General features: G+C 52.8%; 1 protein-coding gene across 10 annotated transcripts in view; it reads right to left on the reverse strand.

Moving 5' to 3' along the window:
* The window catches only part of GluClalpha (glycine receptor alpha 1), a 40,280-nt gene that overhangs the window by 19,792 nt on the left and 2,061 nt on the right, over positions 1 to 18,427 (reverse strand). For 2 of the 10 annotated variants that reach the window (XM_025306079.1, XM_011156243.3), the window contains exons 2-4: positions 15,880 to 15,947; positions 15,009 to 15,121; positions 7,332 to 7,399 (exon numbers count right to left, since the gene is read on the reverse strand). In XM_025306079.1, the coding sequence (XP_025161864.1) occupies positions 7,332 to 7,399; positions 15,009 to 15,121; positions 15,880 to 15,938 (240 nt within the window). In that variant the 5' untranslated portion in view covers positions 15,939 to 15,947. Of the gene's footprint in view, positions 1 to 1,703; positions 1,772 to 7,331; positions 7,400 to 15,008; positions 15,122 to 15,879; positions 15,948 to 16,077; positions 16,283 to 16,315; positions 16,589 to 16,873; positions 17,180 to 18,427 lie in introns of those variants that run through there. The other 8 variants (XM_025306076.1, XM_025306080.1, XM_025306081.1 and 5 more) reach the window with 7 other exon arrangements.

The raw sequence follows: 18,427 nt of genomic DNA on the forward strand, positions 1-18,427 counted from the left end.
CGAGGATGAGATTGTAGCGGAATAAGAAAAGCAACCTGGCGCCATTTAATATACGAGAATGTAATTTCCGCGTGATCGAGTTTCGGCAAAACGAGATGTCCTTCTCTTTATATAAATTGCTGCCACCAATATTAAATTTAGTTATTCCAGTTAGTAAAGTATGTCAACCGCAGCGCACACAATTTTGCCCCACTTTGCGGTAACCTTTGGATTCTAGCTAGCGTGTTGTGGATCATTATTCTGACGATTAAAATAACTCTGTAATTTATGCATATGCATTATTGTATTAAATATATATATATGTAATATTGTATGCAACTTGTATGCACATATTCACGTCATTTGCCGTGTGATTACATCAGAGTAGGTCAGAGTACACATCTCATCATTCAGAATCTAAATTTCGCGCGGCAACAACTATCGCAAAAGTGAAGTAGAAATGCATGTCTCTTCGTCGCGCGATGAGTAATGCGACTCGTAATGTCGTTTAATACTGACGAGCGAATATATATACCGCGGTGGCGGCATAGCGTCGTGCTATTCGTAAGTTTCGACTTATTCATAGACATACAGAATAAGATACTTGCTTAACGTAGAGAACATGGTTGTAGGTGGAGTTACAAAAGAGCCACGAGAGAGCGGGCCTCGAGATACGCAACGGGTGTTTTGGTGTTTAGCACGAGGAGAAGAGAGAGACACAAAGAAGTAGATTGAAAATGTGTCGTCTATACATCGTGAGATCAAAAAGGGCATTAGAGAAGGAACACTATACAGCGACTTAATGGTAATAAAGTAATAAGTAGATCAACGTGTGTGTGCGTGTGTACATGTACACGTATACGTGTGCGCGCGCGCGCGCGCGCGCGTGTCACGCAATACACAGGTGAGTCTCTGTCACCGACTGCGTCGGCGGACGTTTTTCACCGGCAAACACACCTCGACTAGCTCGCCCCAGTCCCAACGGTCGGTTTTTCCTCAGCGAGATTTTTCGCGACTCGACTCTCTTCGCGTCCGGACGCTTCTCTCCTTTCGTCGACGTTGAATATCATGCCGAAGCGAACGCGAGTGTCTCCGCGAGCGAGCGAGAGGCTCCCGCTGACACAAAGTTCAGCTGGAAATTAACTGGAGGGCAAATATTTGCCGCCAATCTGCACCTTTGAAGTCTAGTTACAGGGCCGCGCGCACCCTTTCGTGCGTTAAGTATTTCGCAGAATCTCCGCTGAGGAAAAATCAACGCTGGGAGAGAGAGTCGAGCTTCTCGAGGAATAGTCCGTCGTCTCGGTCCGCCGTCCGCCGCCGGCGATAAGACCTCCTGCATATATCGCGCGTGTCCGTGTCCGTGTCGCACATAATCATTGATTACACGTCCTCGCAGCACACGGCACCCGACGTGCGTCAGAGAAGCACAATGCGTGCGCGATTTGCTTTTTTCTTCTTTCCTTCGGTCTCCTCTTTCTCTTTTTACTTTCTTTCTCAGCGCGTTTCGTCCGCGCGTCGCGCGTCGTGCGTTACTCCGACGTGTATACTCCTCGGATATGTGCGCTCTGCTTGGTACATGATAACGAAACACCCAGCATTAAGTACATGTTACTTGTGTGTGGATGACAATAATAATGATAATAATAATGATAATAATAATAATATATAAGAGGCTTTGTGTGTCTGTGGTTCACGGGGCGTTGCATTCTTTTTTTTCAACTTACCATAGTAACGTCATCTATTTTTGAGATACTTCGAACAAATATGTTGACGCGGACAACCGCGGGCCCATCTAACATGGCAAACAGAACAAACAAAATTAATCAATTGCTGAGCAGCAGTCAGATACATCGATAGAGAGATGTGTGCGTGTGTGTGTGTGTGTGTGTGTGTGTGTGTATGCGTGTGTGGTTAATGATGAGAGGTCATCGAGCGTGTCTCTCGACACCCTCTTTCCGCCGATCACCTACGATCGGCGATGCCTTGTGAAATGTACTTAACATATCTTACTAAGAGACATCTCTCACTTTTTCGACATCTCTCTCTCTCTCTCTCTCCCTCTCAAAAATTGGACAAAATTCATGGAATTTTGCTCTCTGCCGTACCGCCTTCTCCTCGACCCTGACACTCGGGTCGAATTGAAATCGGCCCGTGAGTGCGTTCCCGCGCACTTATCCCCGTCGTTAAAGCGTAACTGCATTGCGCAAACGGCGAAAACGTTCAAGCGTCATCTTCAAACGTGACGGTAAACTTCATCCTCATGCTCGCCGTATTCCAGCAGAGAGCACGCTGCTTTATGCGCACTACAGCCACCGTTCTACGCGCCTTCATAATCGTCCAGTCCGCGTAATCCGTGCGCGCGCGCGCGCGCGCGGTCCCGACGCGAAAATTTATTACTTCACGTCGCGAAAGTGCGCCCCGCCGCGTCATTAAAACATCGCATCGATCTCCCGTAATGACCGTACATTTGACCCTACGTAAGAGGTCGTATCCGTGGATCTCTAAGCTAAATCGTTTCCTTCCTCGACGCTTACCGGCCTCATTGCTCGTCTCTTCCTCCTCCACCGTCTCGCGCGCGCGTCGCGTAATCGACCGCTTTTCCTAACTCGATTTTCCGTATTTTCGCGAGCGCAACGTCTCTCTCGTCACTCATCGAGAAATCGTGACGGCGGCAATAACGTATATACGGCGCGATCGCGCGGCGGCGATCGGAGCGTTTTATTTCGCGGAATCTACAGAATATATCGGACGCGCGCCGCGATTCCGCGAAGCAAATGCGTTCTCCTACTCCCTGGTCGCTTGTTTACCCGTAGCGAGAGAATCGATGCTCCCGTAGGAAATAACCAACGTCGGGGATAATCGATACAAACGGCGGAGGACGGGCGAACACGGCGCGAATCACGAGATACGAATCAACGGAAAAGCTAAATAAATTGTAGGCCGGCAATTCGTCGTGCGATTGAAATATGAAGGATCGGATAAGCGGAAACGCGGTGGAAAAAATCGATGACAACCGTCGGGACACAACCCCGACACGACGTGTCTCACGACAACGTCGACGTTCACCCGATCTCGTACTGTTGGATCTAGGACGGTCTCTCGCGGCCCGATAAAGCGAGCGAGCGCGCGCGCGTGAGACGCGTCATCTCCTCTCTTGCCTCTGTAAACGTCGCCAAGGACACCGAGGAGAATCGTCGTGAAAATATCCGAGTAACAGCCCAAGATTCGCTCGTTCGCTCCAGCGGACTTTCGATTCGTCGTTCTATTTTCGTGAAAATCCTGCCCGAAATATGCGCGTGGCAAACGAAGGCAGAAGACGCGAAAAGCGCCGGGAAAAATTATCGCGCACGACGCCCTCTTTCTCTTTCTCTCTTTCTCTCCGTCTCCTTCCATCTACATCTCTCTCTCTCTCTCTCTCTCTCCCTCTCTCTCTCCCTCTCTCTCTCTCTCTCTCTCTCTCTCTCTCTCTCTCTCTCCCCCTCTCTCTCTCTCTCCACAAACGCGAATAAAAACTGGCAAAAATATTCATAGAGGGGGTGAGGCTTGCAAGAATTTCTTTGCTCGACACAGCAGAAGACCCGGAGCCGCCGCCCCTGTCTGCGCCCGCGATATTATCGAACAAAATTTCCATGCCGCCATCACGGTCCGATTAGCATCAAAGCGAGACACCCGTGGCCGCCCTTTGAGCGTTACGCACAAAAAATACGCACGGCGAATATGACGGCGCGCGAGCGCGCCTAACGTCGCGTAAAGTTGCAGCCGCGATGAGCGAGGAGAATATACGATTTCAGCCGGAGCGTCCCCGAAAGTGCATTTAACCTTTCGAGCGGCAAACTCGATGCATCAACGACGACGATGCATTGACGACGTTAAACGCCTGCACGTCAATCGCCAAGTTGCACGGCATTTGACGATATTAGGAAACCGATGCCGCGAAACCACCACCACCACCAGGCGCTCGTGTATGTACGATGCCGCGGGAAACGCGCCAGTAGCATCGCGGATGTTACACTGTCTTGAAAAGACCGGAATAACACGCAACCCCTATTTAGGAGATATTATCGTTCGCCGTTCACGCGACAACCAATCTATTCTTTCCGTAAGCGGAGGTGTTTGTCAACTGTTTCAATTATTCCGTCAACCGTGTGTGTGTGTGTGTGTGTGTGTGTACCCCGGTGGCGGTGGGCTATTTTTATCGCCAAACGAGATACGTCATATATAAGAACGATCGCGTCCTCGTTTGAGGAAACGTGCGCGTCGATATCAGGCGTCCAAAATCTTCCACGTCAACAACGATTAATAAGTCGATCGTCTTCTCGAGTCTCATGCGCTCGGATACTTATCGAAACCTCCTCCGTTCGCGCAAACCCTGGCGAGGAAATCCCCACGGTGCGAGATTAGATTGCGTCTTATTCCGATCGGGCAAATAGTCGGCGAAACATCGCCGGCGGCAGCTATATCGACAGCTATCGGAAGGGCGATTAAGCTCGCGCGGCGTCATTATCAGCGTTTAGCGTTTAGCGATTAGCGCAAACGCCAGCGTCAGCGTCGACGCGCGCCCCATTACGTCATCGTCATCCGGAGTCTTACTGTCCGCAGCATGAACGAGCCAGCCGTATCGTCCTGAGCCATACAGAGTGTTTGCGTACCATTCCGCCCTACATGAACCAGGACAAGACGTCGGACACGCAATGGTAGCCGGCGATTCCCCAGCATCGTCCAATATCGCGCGCTCGTCCTCGCTCGGGGGCGGAAAACGTCGCGAGAACAGGCCGCGATCTCTCGTTTCTTCCGGCGCGAGCGGTTCCCGCTCGGCGCGAGCGGGGTCGAGACCTCGCGAGGGGCGACGACGGCAACGACGTTTCGTTGCGAGAGAGAGAGAGAGAGAGAGAGAGAGAGAGAGAGAGCGACGATAAGAATGTTACTTTGCCGACAAGTAAATAACGCGTCGTCGACCGGCAAAGACATAGGAGGAAAATTATCGCAGCGGCGACTGCGCAAAATGCGCGCGCGCGAGAGAGAGAGCAATCTCTATTCGACTCTCCTCGAATATATATATATATATATATATATGTTAATCAATTACATTGGCTGATTCCGCCGACTCATCGTCGTGGAAACTTTTCTTCGGATATACCATCCCTTCTGCCTTGCCTACCCTTCTACCCCTAAAGTATCGAGCGGTATCAATACTCGCGGTACCCAATGAGACAAAGTTTCGAAAGCCGGAGGAATTTCAGTGTCCTCAAGTTCGTAGGTGATAAATTCTCCCCCGTCGAGAAGCAATTGGCATAAAGTGCTGGACGGCCGCGAGCCGGATCTCTCTCCGCTTTCGGAATCGGAATTAGAACGGGAACGTAATTTTTCCGACGTTTCCGACGTTTGAACTTTCATTATCCGCGTGATACGCGAAACAGAGAGATCGGCTTTCCGCGAGACGATGCGCGATCGAGCGGAGTCTCCGGGGGGAGGGAGAGTGCGTTATACAGGTGATGATAACCACTCTCGTTCCTCCGTCCGTCGTTTCATCTTAAAATCGTAAAATCTTGCCATTCAACGTAATCAAAGGCGTATTTGTCTCGGATTAAACGATGTAATGTTCCCTTCGAATCTATCGTCGTAATTGGAATCGGGCATATCCTGTCGAGATATATCCTGCGAGATAATACAGCGGGTCGATCGATCGGCTCCTCGTGACATCGCTCTTCGATCGATCGTTCGGCGAGAGAGCGAGGAGCGTTTTACACGGGGAAAGAAGTACACGAAGAAGGCCCGTGGCCCCTGACGGTAAGCCTAGCACGTTCTCCGCACGGGACGAGCGAGAGTGCCGGAACGCGTTCTCGATGTAACTTCTCCGACGTGCACTTCCGGCCGCCACGGAGCGGCTGTTAGTATGTGTGTGGTAATCTCGTTACCTGCGCGGAACATAAATTTCAGCCTGTCGGTCTCGACAGGGCGCGCAACGGGCCGGCCGATCGTCCCTTCGCGAAATCGCGCTGAGCATCCAGCGAGCATTGCGAGGAGCGTGTGTTGGGGAAATACCAAGTTTCCCCGGGCACGTGTGAAGACCCGGAAAAAAAATCGTCCCAGGGAGGGGCTTGGAGGTTCTTGAGCATTTGTCGGGCGTCCTTCGGACGGATATACCGGAACCGTCCTTTTCTCCCTCTCGATGCCGCGTTACACTCGGAACTCGATATACCCGGCCGCACCGGCCCCGGCGATATAACGAGAAAAATAAGATAACGCTTTCCGGGCTTTTCGGGAGGGTGAAATTGACCTCTCTACCCTCGCGCCGACGCGAAGCGACTGTGTGATTACCTCACCGCGGGATCAGATCGAGAGCACGCAGAGGTCGTGGATTAACGACGCACCCGAGCGCGTCGTATTATTATAAGGCCGGCTCCTAAATTAACAAACCAACCCCGTGTCGACGTCGACGTCGAGGTCCGAGTGTAATCGTATCCTCGATTTTCCCGGTCCGCGCCCCCCTCCCCTCTGCACACCCGAAAACACGCTCCGGTGTCACTCTTTCATTTAGCCTTCCACACTCCGCAGCGTCTCCGATGGGGTCTCTCCAATGCGACGTACTAGCATACGTAAATGTATAAGCTGAAATGCTACATGCCTGCATCTATGCTAGAGTGCTAGAGTTCAGGTGGGTCTGGGGTGGATCTCGGGCGTTTAGTCGTAGCAGTAATAGTAGTAGTAATGGTAGTGATAGTGGTGGTGGTGGTGGTGGTGGTGGTTGGTGGTCGGTGGTGGGGTTGGTAGTGGTGATGGTTGGTCCGTGTGTGGATGCGGTTCCCTCGAGAAGAGGCTAGCGATGGCTAGTAACGCCGAGGCGAGGCGGGTGGGGCGAGGCGTGGCGAGGCGAGGCGAGGCGAGGCGAGGGCTATAGGGGCTAGAGGGTAAAAGAGCGCGGGCAAAAGAGGGCAAGATGCTGACCGGCACTCTGCTACGTTGCTGCTCTCTACGTTGCATGTGTTGCTACCGCTTTTGCCAGCCTGGTCTCTCTCCGAGGTCTATCGAGCTCTCCCGTCCATGCGTCGCGCCGTCCGGTTGCTACTCTGGGGCCATAGCCATTCGCTCTTTCTCACTCTCTCCCTCTCTTTCTCTCTTCTTTCTGTCACTCCCCCCCCCCCTCTCTCTCTCTCTCTCTCTTTCTCACGGACTTTGCACTCTCGTGCACGAGACCAAGACCCTAAACCTACTTTTGCGCCTACTGCGTTTTTGCAAGTGACAGATAAATAAAGAAAGGGAGAACCCGCCGGCACACAAGAGAGAAACGGCGTTGCGCCAGTTTTGGTTAGTTAAAGGCTTTGGTTTGATTGTGTGTTATAGCGTATACTTACCATCTTGATGTCACTAATTGTCGCAATGCTTCGCACAAACAGGTTTACCCGGACAATGGCCGGCCCATCTAAGGGCAAAAACAATACAGCTCCCTTTTAGTGAGTCAGCATTTCTGGTGGCTTATATACTCTACTGGAATGTGTTCCCGACATAATCTTACTGCGCTCTCGGGCATTATCTATTAAAAGCGGTCCCGCCGAGACTCGACGCGTTTCGGGGCCGATCGGGGGAATAGGTGCGGAATGACAGAGTGAGTAGTTGGTCACGGGTCGTCACGTCGCCCAACTCGGCTCCGCGTCCGAGTCGCGCGCGAGATATTGTCGAAATCGCGAGGGATAAGCGCGTTCTCGAAACTTCAGCCTTATCTTCCTCAAACAGAGCGTTGGCTCTAAGCGTTGGCGGAGGATTCGCGTCCTCGGAATGAGTTTCTTCTCCCCTTCCCCCTTCTCTATCTCACTCACTCACTCTCTCTCTCTCTCTCCTCTCTCTCTCTCTCTCTCTCTCTCTCTTTCCCTCTCGCTCTCCCTCTTTCTTGTAAATTCGAACTACGAAAGTTGCGGGGTTACGATGGAAGATCACGGTGGCAGAACGAAAGAAAAAAAAAAAAAAAAAAAAAAGAAGAAAAACCAAATGGCGTAGAAATTCACGCAAAAGCCCGAGAGAGAATAATCGTCGTTGCGGCAGACCCAGAACCAGCCTTTCTGGTCGTCGAGGAAAATTGCACGGAAGTCCCTCCCTGTCGTCACCTAATTATGACGCGGCAATAAACTGCGGGAACGTGACTAACGTGAATTACGTACCTGAACACCGTTCTCACGTGCGGATTTAATCCGATGGAACACATTTAGCCCTTACAGTCGGTCTCTACGTATCTCACGGCATACATCACATCAAGGGCAGTCTTTGATTTCTTTCGTCGTTTCTAGCAACGACACGGTGAGAGAAGTGCAGTGTGACAACGCGTGTGTCGTGAAAGATTTGCGTCATCTAACAAGCTAATTGGATTGCCGATCGTTCAGTTCGCTCGAACGCACGACACTCGTCCAGCGATAGAGAGCGAATCGAGAGGTCCTGACAAACTCGAGAAGCGAGAGTACGCAAAGTTAAAGCGCAACCCCTCCGACGCTCACATTCACTGTCGTTGGTTCGTTGGTTCGTCCGTTCGTTCGTTGGTTCGTCCGTTCGTTCGTTCGTTCGTTGGTTCGTCCGTTCGTTCGTTCGTTCGTTCGTTCGTTCGTTCGTTCCTTCCTTCGTTCGTTCCTTCGTTCGTTCGTGCGGTTCGACTTGTTTTTGCGTGAAATAATAATTTCTGCGTGTCAAGCGATACGCGCGTGCGTGTTGTGTTACAAAGTGCTCATTGCAAAGGGCAAAGGTCGCGTGCGATAATTATCATTGGAGTGCGCGCGGCTGACGGGGCTTGCTCCTACGACGCACAAATGCGCGCAAATTCGTCGGCGATATCGACGACGCGCGTTATATATTCCCTTCTCTCTTCGCCGAAATCTCACGTTAATGCCATCCCCACCCGTCGTCGGCGGCCGTCCAACGCGAAATCCGGTCGCGGCCTGCCAAATCCGGCCGCGGATGAATCCCATAACTGCGTTGGATAGCATACCGATCACGGGCCAGGAACTCCAGCCAAATCGATGCCTTCTCTCTGTCTCCGTCTCTCTTCCTCCCCCTATGTCGGGATCGTGTCCAGAGTGGCGGCTCTCTTTGCGTTACGCGTGTTAACACCTGCTCGGGGGCGTGCTTTCATCCTGCCTCAGCCACCTAACCTACCTCGATCACAACACGACGAGATCGAGTCGCAATGCGAAGACAAAGACGTCGATCTCACTCGGCCAAGTCCGCAGTCGCATTTTGTTTGGTCGACATGGCCGCTTTGCAAACTCTCGTTTATACCACTTGTCTTGCCCAACCCTTGCCCGACCGTTCGTAGGGCGCCCGTACGCTAATTGCACCACTTCAATGTAATTAACGTCAGTAAGCAGCTAATTCGATTGCGCGAGGTATGCGATCCCGAAACTTCGAGTGAAACTGCCTCCGTCCCGACGCGACGCGACGGCAGCTCGGCGAAATAAAAGAACGAAGGGAAGAAAAGGGGAAAAAAGACACCCCGTGAAATTGTTCTTTTAAAATGCATGTCCCACAAAGTTGCTCTAATTTGGCGCTAATTGCCGCAGGCCACCCTCGATTTCGCCGCCTTGCGAAGGGTTAATTGACGAATAACGTGCGAGTAAAGTTTCCGCGCGCGCGGGCGTGACTTTGTATAGCCGAAAGTTTTCATTCGATTACCGTACAACGCGACTGTCCCTGAGGGCTCGTTAAGAATGATATTCAATCTTCATCCATTATTTTTCAAACTATAAACGCGAGACTTGAATTTTCGCGCGCGCGCGCGCGCGCGCGCGCGCGTGCGCGACGATATTGTTCCATTTCTTCGGGCTTTTCATGTGTTCGTTTCGTGTCGAAAGGATATTTATACTCGCGCGACTGACGTATCTAGATCGGCTTTGTGTGAAACTTGATTGAAAAGACGATTTCCTTCTGCCGCTGCACGCCGAGTACTAGTGCATGCGACTGCGGCACACGACATGATTAATCACCCGGAGTGTAGTTGATAATAATTCGGCAATAGAACTCGCTCGCGCGCGCGCGGTTCTGCCGCGTTCAAATGAGAGAAAGAGAGAAGCGGCACTCGTGGCGAGACTGCCGCTACTCCAGCTATGAATCTCCCTCAAGTCGCACTCGTTACGTCGCATACGGCGCATACGGCGCATACGGCGCGGTTAGTATTCAGTCGAGATTTGCGAAGCGTTTTACAAACGGAAGACGAGCGTCGCGTATAAGACACAGCTGATGCGCAACCACAAAGAGGATGCGGTCAGCGTAATATCCTCGTTAATTCGGCGACCGCGCCGTATCCGCGCCGTCCCGGGCTCCATTCCGGCTTAAACGATAAAATTAGCGGTAATAATAACATTTTCCTGCTAAATCTCTGTTTACCCTGGCTTATTCAGTGTACCTATACGCGACGGCCAAGAGCAACACTTGCCTTTTTGGCGCGACAATGCGAAAAACGCGCAAACACGCCAAGAGCGAGATTATCGAACCGTGATCTGTCTGGTGATTTATTCGGAAAGGGATTGAATTTCGTGTACAGACACGCCAAATATTTGCATTTCGTGCCTCGCGTAATTAGATCCTTTGACCAAAATACCGGTGCGGAGGAATCGGCCGCCGAATTCCCGGTTTTTCCGAGCAAGAAAGTCGAGTCGAAAGTTTGCTCGACGGCGAGTATAAGGGAACGCGAACAGTCTCTCCCTTTCCCATCGAATCGAATAATTGTTCCAAAGAGACTTTAGAAAAATCTCGTTGTGCGAGGTATGCACGCGAGCGGATGTATGTACATTTAGGTCGCTCCGAAGAAAGTCGTCCTGTCGCGGGGGGTGGCGTTCGAACGACGAAATCAATTACTTTCGCGTGACCACGACCAGGAGAATATGTAAAGTGCCCTCGCGTGTGATCTCTCCTCAATCGCGCTTGTGCGAGGCTCTTGTCAGTCTCTACTGAATAAATACGATGAATCCAGGTCGGTATATACCGCGCGGCGAGTACAACGCAAGACACCGGCGAAAGATTGAACGACAACAGTCCATCAAGATTATAATACAAATCGGCCGCGCTAGCGCGGACAAAGCGCCACGAAAGTAGCGTGTTTGATCGATATTGGGAGCACGCCATTCGTTACGCCATACACTTTGTGTCGCGTGTGTGTTGTCGCACGGCAGGCTGCTGATTGCAGGCCTATTCGGGCCGAAACATCCGTGAATCCGCGCGACTTGCGCGGATCTATCATTGTCCGGTTTCGTAGAAACGCTTAATTTAAACGGACGACCTATCGCACCCTTTTAACCGAGACCGGCCACCGCGGTCGACGTTAAAGAGGCCGCGATTACTCCCGTAACTCGCCGTTGCCGTTAACGCTACACGCGCCTTCCCGCTGGTTCAGCCCCGTCGATGGAGATCAACGGGATACAGCACGGAGATGCGCGACCCTTTTCTCTTTTCGCTTCTTTTTCTCTCTATCTGTCTGTCCAACTCAACAGGGCGGCGCCTGTGTCGATGCGTGACTGACTGTGTGTGTGTGTGTGTATGTGTGTGTGTGTGTGTGTGTGTGTGTGTGTGTGTGTGTTGGAGTGCGCGTTGGAAAGTAAGTCGCGTGGAAATCCACGCACGTAGCCCCCCAATCGACACAAGTCAGAGGCACACACTGTCGGCTGGTACTCTCTCGCATGAAAGTTACACTTACACGTCCTTCTCATTCGCAGACGCACGGAGCGTCGGGATTCGTAGACGTAGGAGTGAAAAGAAAAGAGAAGAGAAGAGAAAAGGGAAGGAAGAAAAAGCGATACCAGCTGCCCTCGCTCGCTCAATCGATCACGAGCGAAAGAAAATTGACGCTCGCGAAAGCGCGACGCGCCGGACTCTGGCGCGTCGTCTCCGCACTCTTATGCTCGATTAACCCCCGCGCGACGTCGCCATCGAACGCGATAAACGGTTTTTGCGGGGGGAGAGGGGCGGGGGGGGGGGAGGCCGAGATTGCGCGGGGTCGGCGAAATTATACGAGCGCCTGATCGATCTAAAAGGGCATCGAATATTTCGACAATTGTACCGTGGCTGGGAGAGGCTCGTCGGCCGGTGATCCTCTCGGAGGACGACACTCTGGCGCGTTGTGTTTGGCAAGAAAGAAGGGGAGGGGAAAAGAAAAGAGAAAAAGAAACGTGTTCTATCCTCGCATCGGATCGCATCGCATCGCATCGCATCGCATCGCATCGCATCGCATCGCATCGCATTGCATCGCATCGCATCGCGTGCGTCGCATCGCATCGCCTCCTATTTGCGCAATCTTGACGGTGTTCTCTCTTCTCGACGTGACCTTCCGTCCCCGGCCGGCCAAGTGGCGGCCGGGGTGGCAGCTACACCGAGAGAAGCTATTCCGCTTCCGTAGCGCCGTAGTTGCAAAAAGTCGCGTGACGCGCTCACGGCTAATACGCGCGAGGACGATCAAATTAACGAGCGTCATTTACCGAGGCACGCGATCCAACCTTTAAACGGCGGCGGCGGCGGCGGCGGCAGCGGGGACGCTGGAAGGCGAAATGTAAATACGACGTGTACACTCCCAGGTCCTGGCTAGATAGAGGAGAGACTCTCGCGCACGGGGAGCGATTAAAAATTCTTTATTGCCTCGCGCGCGGCACACGACCATAAACAGCTCGTAATGAGGAATCCCCGCGCGTCTGTGAGTCGCACGCTACTTTCGCGTTCCGATCGAGGACGATATACGACCGCGTGCGCGCGTGCTCAGGGAGCGTTCCGCGTTCCGCCGCGCTCGTATCCGTCCGTTTTATCGCGCCAGGCGCGATTTATTCGATTGCTCTTTCACGCCTGTTGGAAGTGTACCGCGATTTCAATCCTCAGCCCGGCCCGGCCCGGCGGCTGTCGCGAAGACGTTTACTGAAAATTTTCGCAAACTGCGATTACCTGCTCGAGAGATTTTATCAACATTGTCGTTGTGCAGCCTCTCTTTCTCTTTGTTTTACAAAGAGGATTTCGATATTCGTAGCGGGCAGTGGTGATAGTAGGCAGTTGTAATAGTACAAATGGTAATAATAATAGTAGTAGTAGTAGTAGTAGTAGTAGTAGTAGTAGTAGTAGTAGTAGTAGTAGTAGTAGTAGTAGTAGTAGTATTAGTAGTAGTAGTAGTAGTAGTAATAGTAGTAGTAGTAGTAGTAGTAGTAGTAGTAGTAGCGGCTATAGTAGCAGCAGTAAAAGACTAGATCCTTGTCTATAAAAGTGTCAAGCGTTATCTGTTCTCTAAACGCGCACGTATATGTGCCTCGTGTTATCACGTAGCGCGCAAAAGAAGAAACCGAGAAAAGAAAATGAAAGAAAGAAGAAAGTAAAGGACGTTTGAACGTGCGACAACGTAGAGGCTCTCTCGCGTGTGTCGCGACTTTCGCGCTTGCGAGAGCTCGGAAATGAAAATAGTGTAACGTGCTTTACGGAGTTTACTCGGCGATCGTCGGCGATGGTGGTACGGTAGCGCGAGCTCATAAATTTACTTTCGAGACTCGGGCTCGAATGTGCAGTAAGTAAACGAACGCAGGCGACTCTGCGCGGCGCGGCGCGGCGGAGCGCCCGAGCGCAGAAGCTCTTCGTTTGTCATTTTGATATTTAATTAGTTTACTCTGGCCGCCGTTGTACTTGGTCGATGCCCACTTGACAAGTTAATCGATTAGGCTTCGACGGACGCGGCCGGACCACCAGCAGGCGGACGACGTCCCCTCGTAGTTGACGCGCGTGGCAACACGTCCCGACTTCTCTCTCTCTCTCTCTCTCTCTCTCTCTCTCTCTCTCTCTCTCTCTCTCTCTCCGTCGCGCCGAGAACGAGGCGACCCTCCCACTCGAGTCCGCCAACTGCAGGAATCGCTCGTAGGAATCGCGCGATACTCTTCACCGTCGACGACGATCGATACATCCCGACGGGATCCCGCCCGCGAAGATCCACTCGTCGTGCCGCGACGAGTGCGGCTCCGACATCGGCAGGTCGCAAAAACGCCTAATGCGGAGGAGATTGCAAGACGGTTTCGGCCGAATTGCGTACGTAGCTCTCTCTCTCCTCGTAGCTCGTAGCTCTGGCGAGATCTCTCGCCAAATGTGACCTTGCGGTAAATCGCAAGATTCGCGCCTCTTTCCGCGTCGAGCAGCCCAGATCAGAGCCGAGATGTTCCCGCGAGCCGGAATTTCTGCAGCGCGACATGCGACGCGCAAGAGTGTTTCGAGTCTCACTGATGGGACTCACTTCCACAGGTGGATTCGGCATCTTTCGATAGCAATAACGCAAATCCTTGGCGCCGCGATATACGGAATCGCAATTTCAGCCGCGGAAGAAGTTTCGCTCGTCAACGCAGGGCGCTCGCAATGTGTGCTCGCATATCTTTGCGAATTGTACACGGAGCAGCGCATATCCCGCCCGCACGAGCGGAAGAAACGACGTGTCGCAAGTTCGAGATTCGATCGATGTCCCCTCGCGACTTGGATCTACATGGACCTCGGAATTTAGAGGCCGCTCGTAGAGGTCGTTCCGAACAGCCGGTTCCGCCGCGCGGGCGCATTCGCCAAGTTTATGAAGAAATTTCTCGCAGCTCGGTAGTATGCCTGCCACTCGGCACAAACATGCGAAAAATTCTCGCAGTTCACGTCGCTCACTTTTTTCTCATATCGCGTATTGTCCACCATAGACTCGCTCGTCGTCGTCGTCGTCGTCGTCGTCGTCGTCGTCGTCGTCGTCGTCGTCATCGTCGTCGTCGTTGTCGTTGTTCGCGTTTCGTCGCATTAACGCCGCTTCACGTTGCAATCGCGCATTCAATTTTCCGCACTCGGCGGGCTTAACCCTCCGCCAAAGTGTGTATACGTGTCTCTCCGTCACCCCGTTTCTCTTTCCTCACTTTTCTGTTTTTTCTTCTTTTTTCCCCCTCCTTTTCCTTTCCTTATCCACCCTATATTCACACTTGTCGGCTGATTTGCCACGAGATGTCGGTACAATTACGGTACATGGTGAGGATGGGCGGAGGGAGTAACAAGGGACGTACGAGAATCTCTATATTCACCTGTTCCGTTCTCCCCGCTCGGCCGGATGCGCGCATCGTACCGGCCTGGTCCTAGAATGTTGTCGAGCACTTGCTTCTCCTTCTCTCGGAAGTTCACTTTTCCTTGCGTACATCTGCAAAAACCAAGGGTTGAACACCGTCAGATCGATCGTACGCAAGAGCCCCGCTCGAAGCGCCGGCACTTGGCTTCCGCTTTTCATTTCCGCCTTTCGTATCGCCTTCGCGATCAGTCGTAACACTGTAAGCGTATTGCTCGAACCGAATTTGCAATGCCGTACCGACTTCGCGATCGAGCGCACCACACACACACACACACACACACAGAGAGTGGACGTGATGAGATCTCACTTCCTCGGAGGGAGCAATTTTATCTCGGTATCGCGGTTACATCTCCAGAGATGAAGATTCGCAAAAGTATGCAGATTAAGCTTTCGTCGAAGCTGGGCTGTATCTTTCCAGCTTAGGAAAGGGAAACATGTATTCTCAGAGATCGCCTTGCACGTCGCACGTATGATCTCGCCCGTTCCGCAATCTGTTCCGCGCACTCGCGACGCGCGGGATTACGAGCGGAACGTTTGTGCCGGTCGCGCCGAGCTCCACCGTATAAACTTTACGCGCCATAACAATCTTACGCGGGTCAATAACATACATCCTTACGAGCGATAACCGCGCTCCGCCGCGGGGTTGTATTTCTATCGTTGTCAAGTGCGGTCGCACGCGCGCGCGTCTTGACGTCGCTCCAAAAACGCGACGCCCCGCCCCCCTCCCCCCGTTGCATTAATTCACGCGGCGCGACCGTGAAACGCGTGATCGAGCACCGCACCCCCGGAAATTCGACCGACTCGTTGCATATTCGAGCGAAATAACGTACCTCGATGGATGCAGCAGGACCGCTAGTAACACCAGTAACGAGAATGCTCCAGGCCACATTGCGCCGGCCTGCAACCGAACAAGAAGCATACATCTTCACAAGAATCCTGCTGTGGTGGCGCCGGCGAGTCCCCGCGCATTAGCGCATTAGTGTGATTAAACTTATATTTTCATTATATACGCAATCTCTACATGTTACCGCGTCTTTACTCCGCCGGCTACGCGCCGCGCGCGCGGTTTCTCCTCTCGTAGCGCTCTCGTGTCACTCGGATTTCTAACGCGAGGAGAATCCGCGTATCGTTGTTCTCCATCGACACTCTCGTGTCAGCGCACCACCGGCCGCGATCGACTCCGATAATCGCGAGGGAAAAGCGCCAGGTATTTTTTCGCGAGAGAAAACGAAGTCGGCTGCGAAGTCGAACGACGTCCGCCTTTACCGTGCGCCTCCGAAGAATCCCGGGAAGCCTGATCGAATTGAGTCACCGTGTGTTTCTCAGCGCGTGCCGCGCACACAAGAGTATCCGCGTCCTTTGTCCCTCGCGTGAGATTAAATTGATCAACACGCTCGTTCGTTCTCTCCTTCTATATCCGTCGCGCACTTTTTACGCGCAGCTACCGTACGATTCGGTTTCGCGCAGAAATAGCGTGTTTGCTGCGACACCGGTTGCAACGCTCGCGTGTCACTGAGCCCGGCTGTTGGCGGTCTCGCGATTTTTCCCCGCGACGCGGTCTCTTCCCGCGCGTCTCGTGTGTCTCTTCGTCATTGGATAAAGATCTATCTGTCCGTCTCGGCTCGAGCACGGCTAACTCGAGTAATGGGAAAATTGGACGCTTGCCCCGACCGTGAGTCAAGGTAAAAGTAGTTGTATCACGTTTAAGAATTTGAACCGTTGCCAAGATACGCACAAGCGATCTGTTCGCACTGGAACACAAAAATGCCGCGCGGCACGTGGCTTCGGCACGTATATTCGATCCATGTAAGCCGCAAAGCACACCTTTCTGCGCAGCGCACCTGCCGAGTTTCGAAGCGGACGGAACGCGCGGATTAGCAACCGCTCGACGATCCTCAGATAATTAGGGATGTTTTAAGAGCGTGGAATATGGTAACCCGCTCTCCCTCTCCCTCTCTCTCTCTCTCTCTCGCTCTCTCTGCAACGTCGCTCGGCAATATTGGGCAAGCCGAAAGTTTCGAGTACCGCGACCCGAGCCCGACCCGCGTTACACGGCCGACCCGACCTCGCTCGAACCCGAGATACCCACAGACAGAGCTACTCGAGAGACCTAATCGGCCGTTTGAATGCTTCGCGGCCAGTTTCCACCCTCTCATGCCCTCCTTCCTCCCACCCGCTCTCTCTTTCTCTCTCCCCTCTCTCTCTCTCTCTCTCTCTCTCTCTCTCTCTCTCTCTCTCTCTCTCTCTCTCTCTCTCTCTCTCTCTGTCTTCCCATGGCATCACTGTTCCAGCGAGATCCAACGCGTGATTTTCAATCCCCGCTTAAAAGAGAGCGATTCCCCCCCCTCTCCCCCCTCCCCTTCGCGAGTCGAGGTCGTAGCACGCGTGTAGCAAAAAGTGTAGCGCGACGGGGTTAGGCGGGGGAGAAGGACTCGCACGGGGGAAAATTGTTCCGCGAGATTCAAGTATTCTCAGTCGGGCGGCTACTGGGCGTCGAAATTGGGAGAGATTAAGCGATTGTGCGCGCACGTTCGACGCGTCGTTAATATTCGCCGCATCGCGCGGTCGTGCGGCGGAGCGCGATCCACGGGAGCGTCGTCGGGATATTACGCGCAACTTGCCACTTGCCATTTGCCGCTTGATTACACCGGTAATCGGCGTGCACGATGCGCAAAGTGTGCCGGTGCGAGAGCGATTTTGTCGGTCACTCGGCGCTCCGCCGAGTCACTTCGGTTGTCCGAACGCCGCGCCGCGCCGCGCCGCGCCGCGAACGGCTGATCGAGGTGCTGATTGCGTCTAACGAGCGTTCGCGTACGCGAGCGGGCAAGTGTGTAATGAGAGGACACCTTTCGTAACAACAATGTCAACGTCGTTCACGGTATCGGGCAAGGGCGCGCACCCGAGTGCTCTTATCGCGGGTGCAACATCTCCGCGGCTGTGAATTACGTTCGCTTCGCTGACACGTCATTAGCGAATTACCGTCTTACACCGGCGGCCGAGATAAAAAAAAAAAAGAGCCAGCCCCTATCGCGTCCTATTCGCGCGCGTCCTACGACGACTATTTGCGTTTTTATCTCCTTAGAAAAGGCGCCTGAGTGCGATGTAAATGTCGTGTCTCCGGCTGAGAGAGCACGAGAGAGTCCATAATTCATAAGGTTCATTTTAAGTACGAAGTCATGTTCAAGACGACGGCGGACGAGCCGCGACGAGCATGCAACAAATACCCCTCCCCTTATACCCTACGCGTATAAGTATCGAGACAAATCTCTTTTTGTCACGAGAGACCATAATCCTTGTTTCTTCTCCTTTCGCTGCTCGCTCGAGCGACAAATCTTGCCGCCGAGCGCGTCGCGAGATTTATCGCGAGATTCACGGCGA

This window comes from Harpegnathos saltator, unplaced genomic scaffold (assembly GCF_003227715.2).
Source record: "Harpegnathos saltator strain DR-91 unplaced genomic scaffold, Hsal_v8.6 scaffold75, whole genome shotgun sequence".
Taxonomy (NCBI): domain Eukaryota; kingdom Metazoa; phylum Arthropoda; class Insecta; order Hymenoptera; family Formicidae; genus Harpegnathos; species Harpegnathos saltator.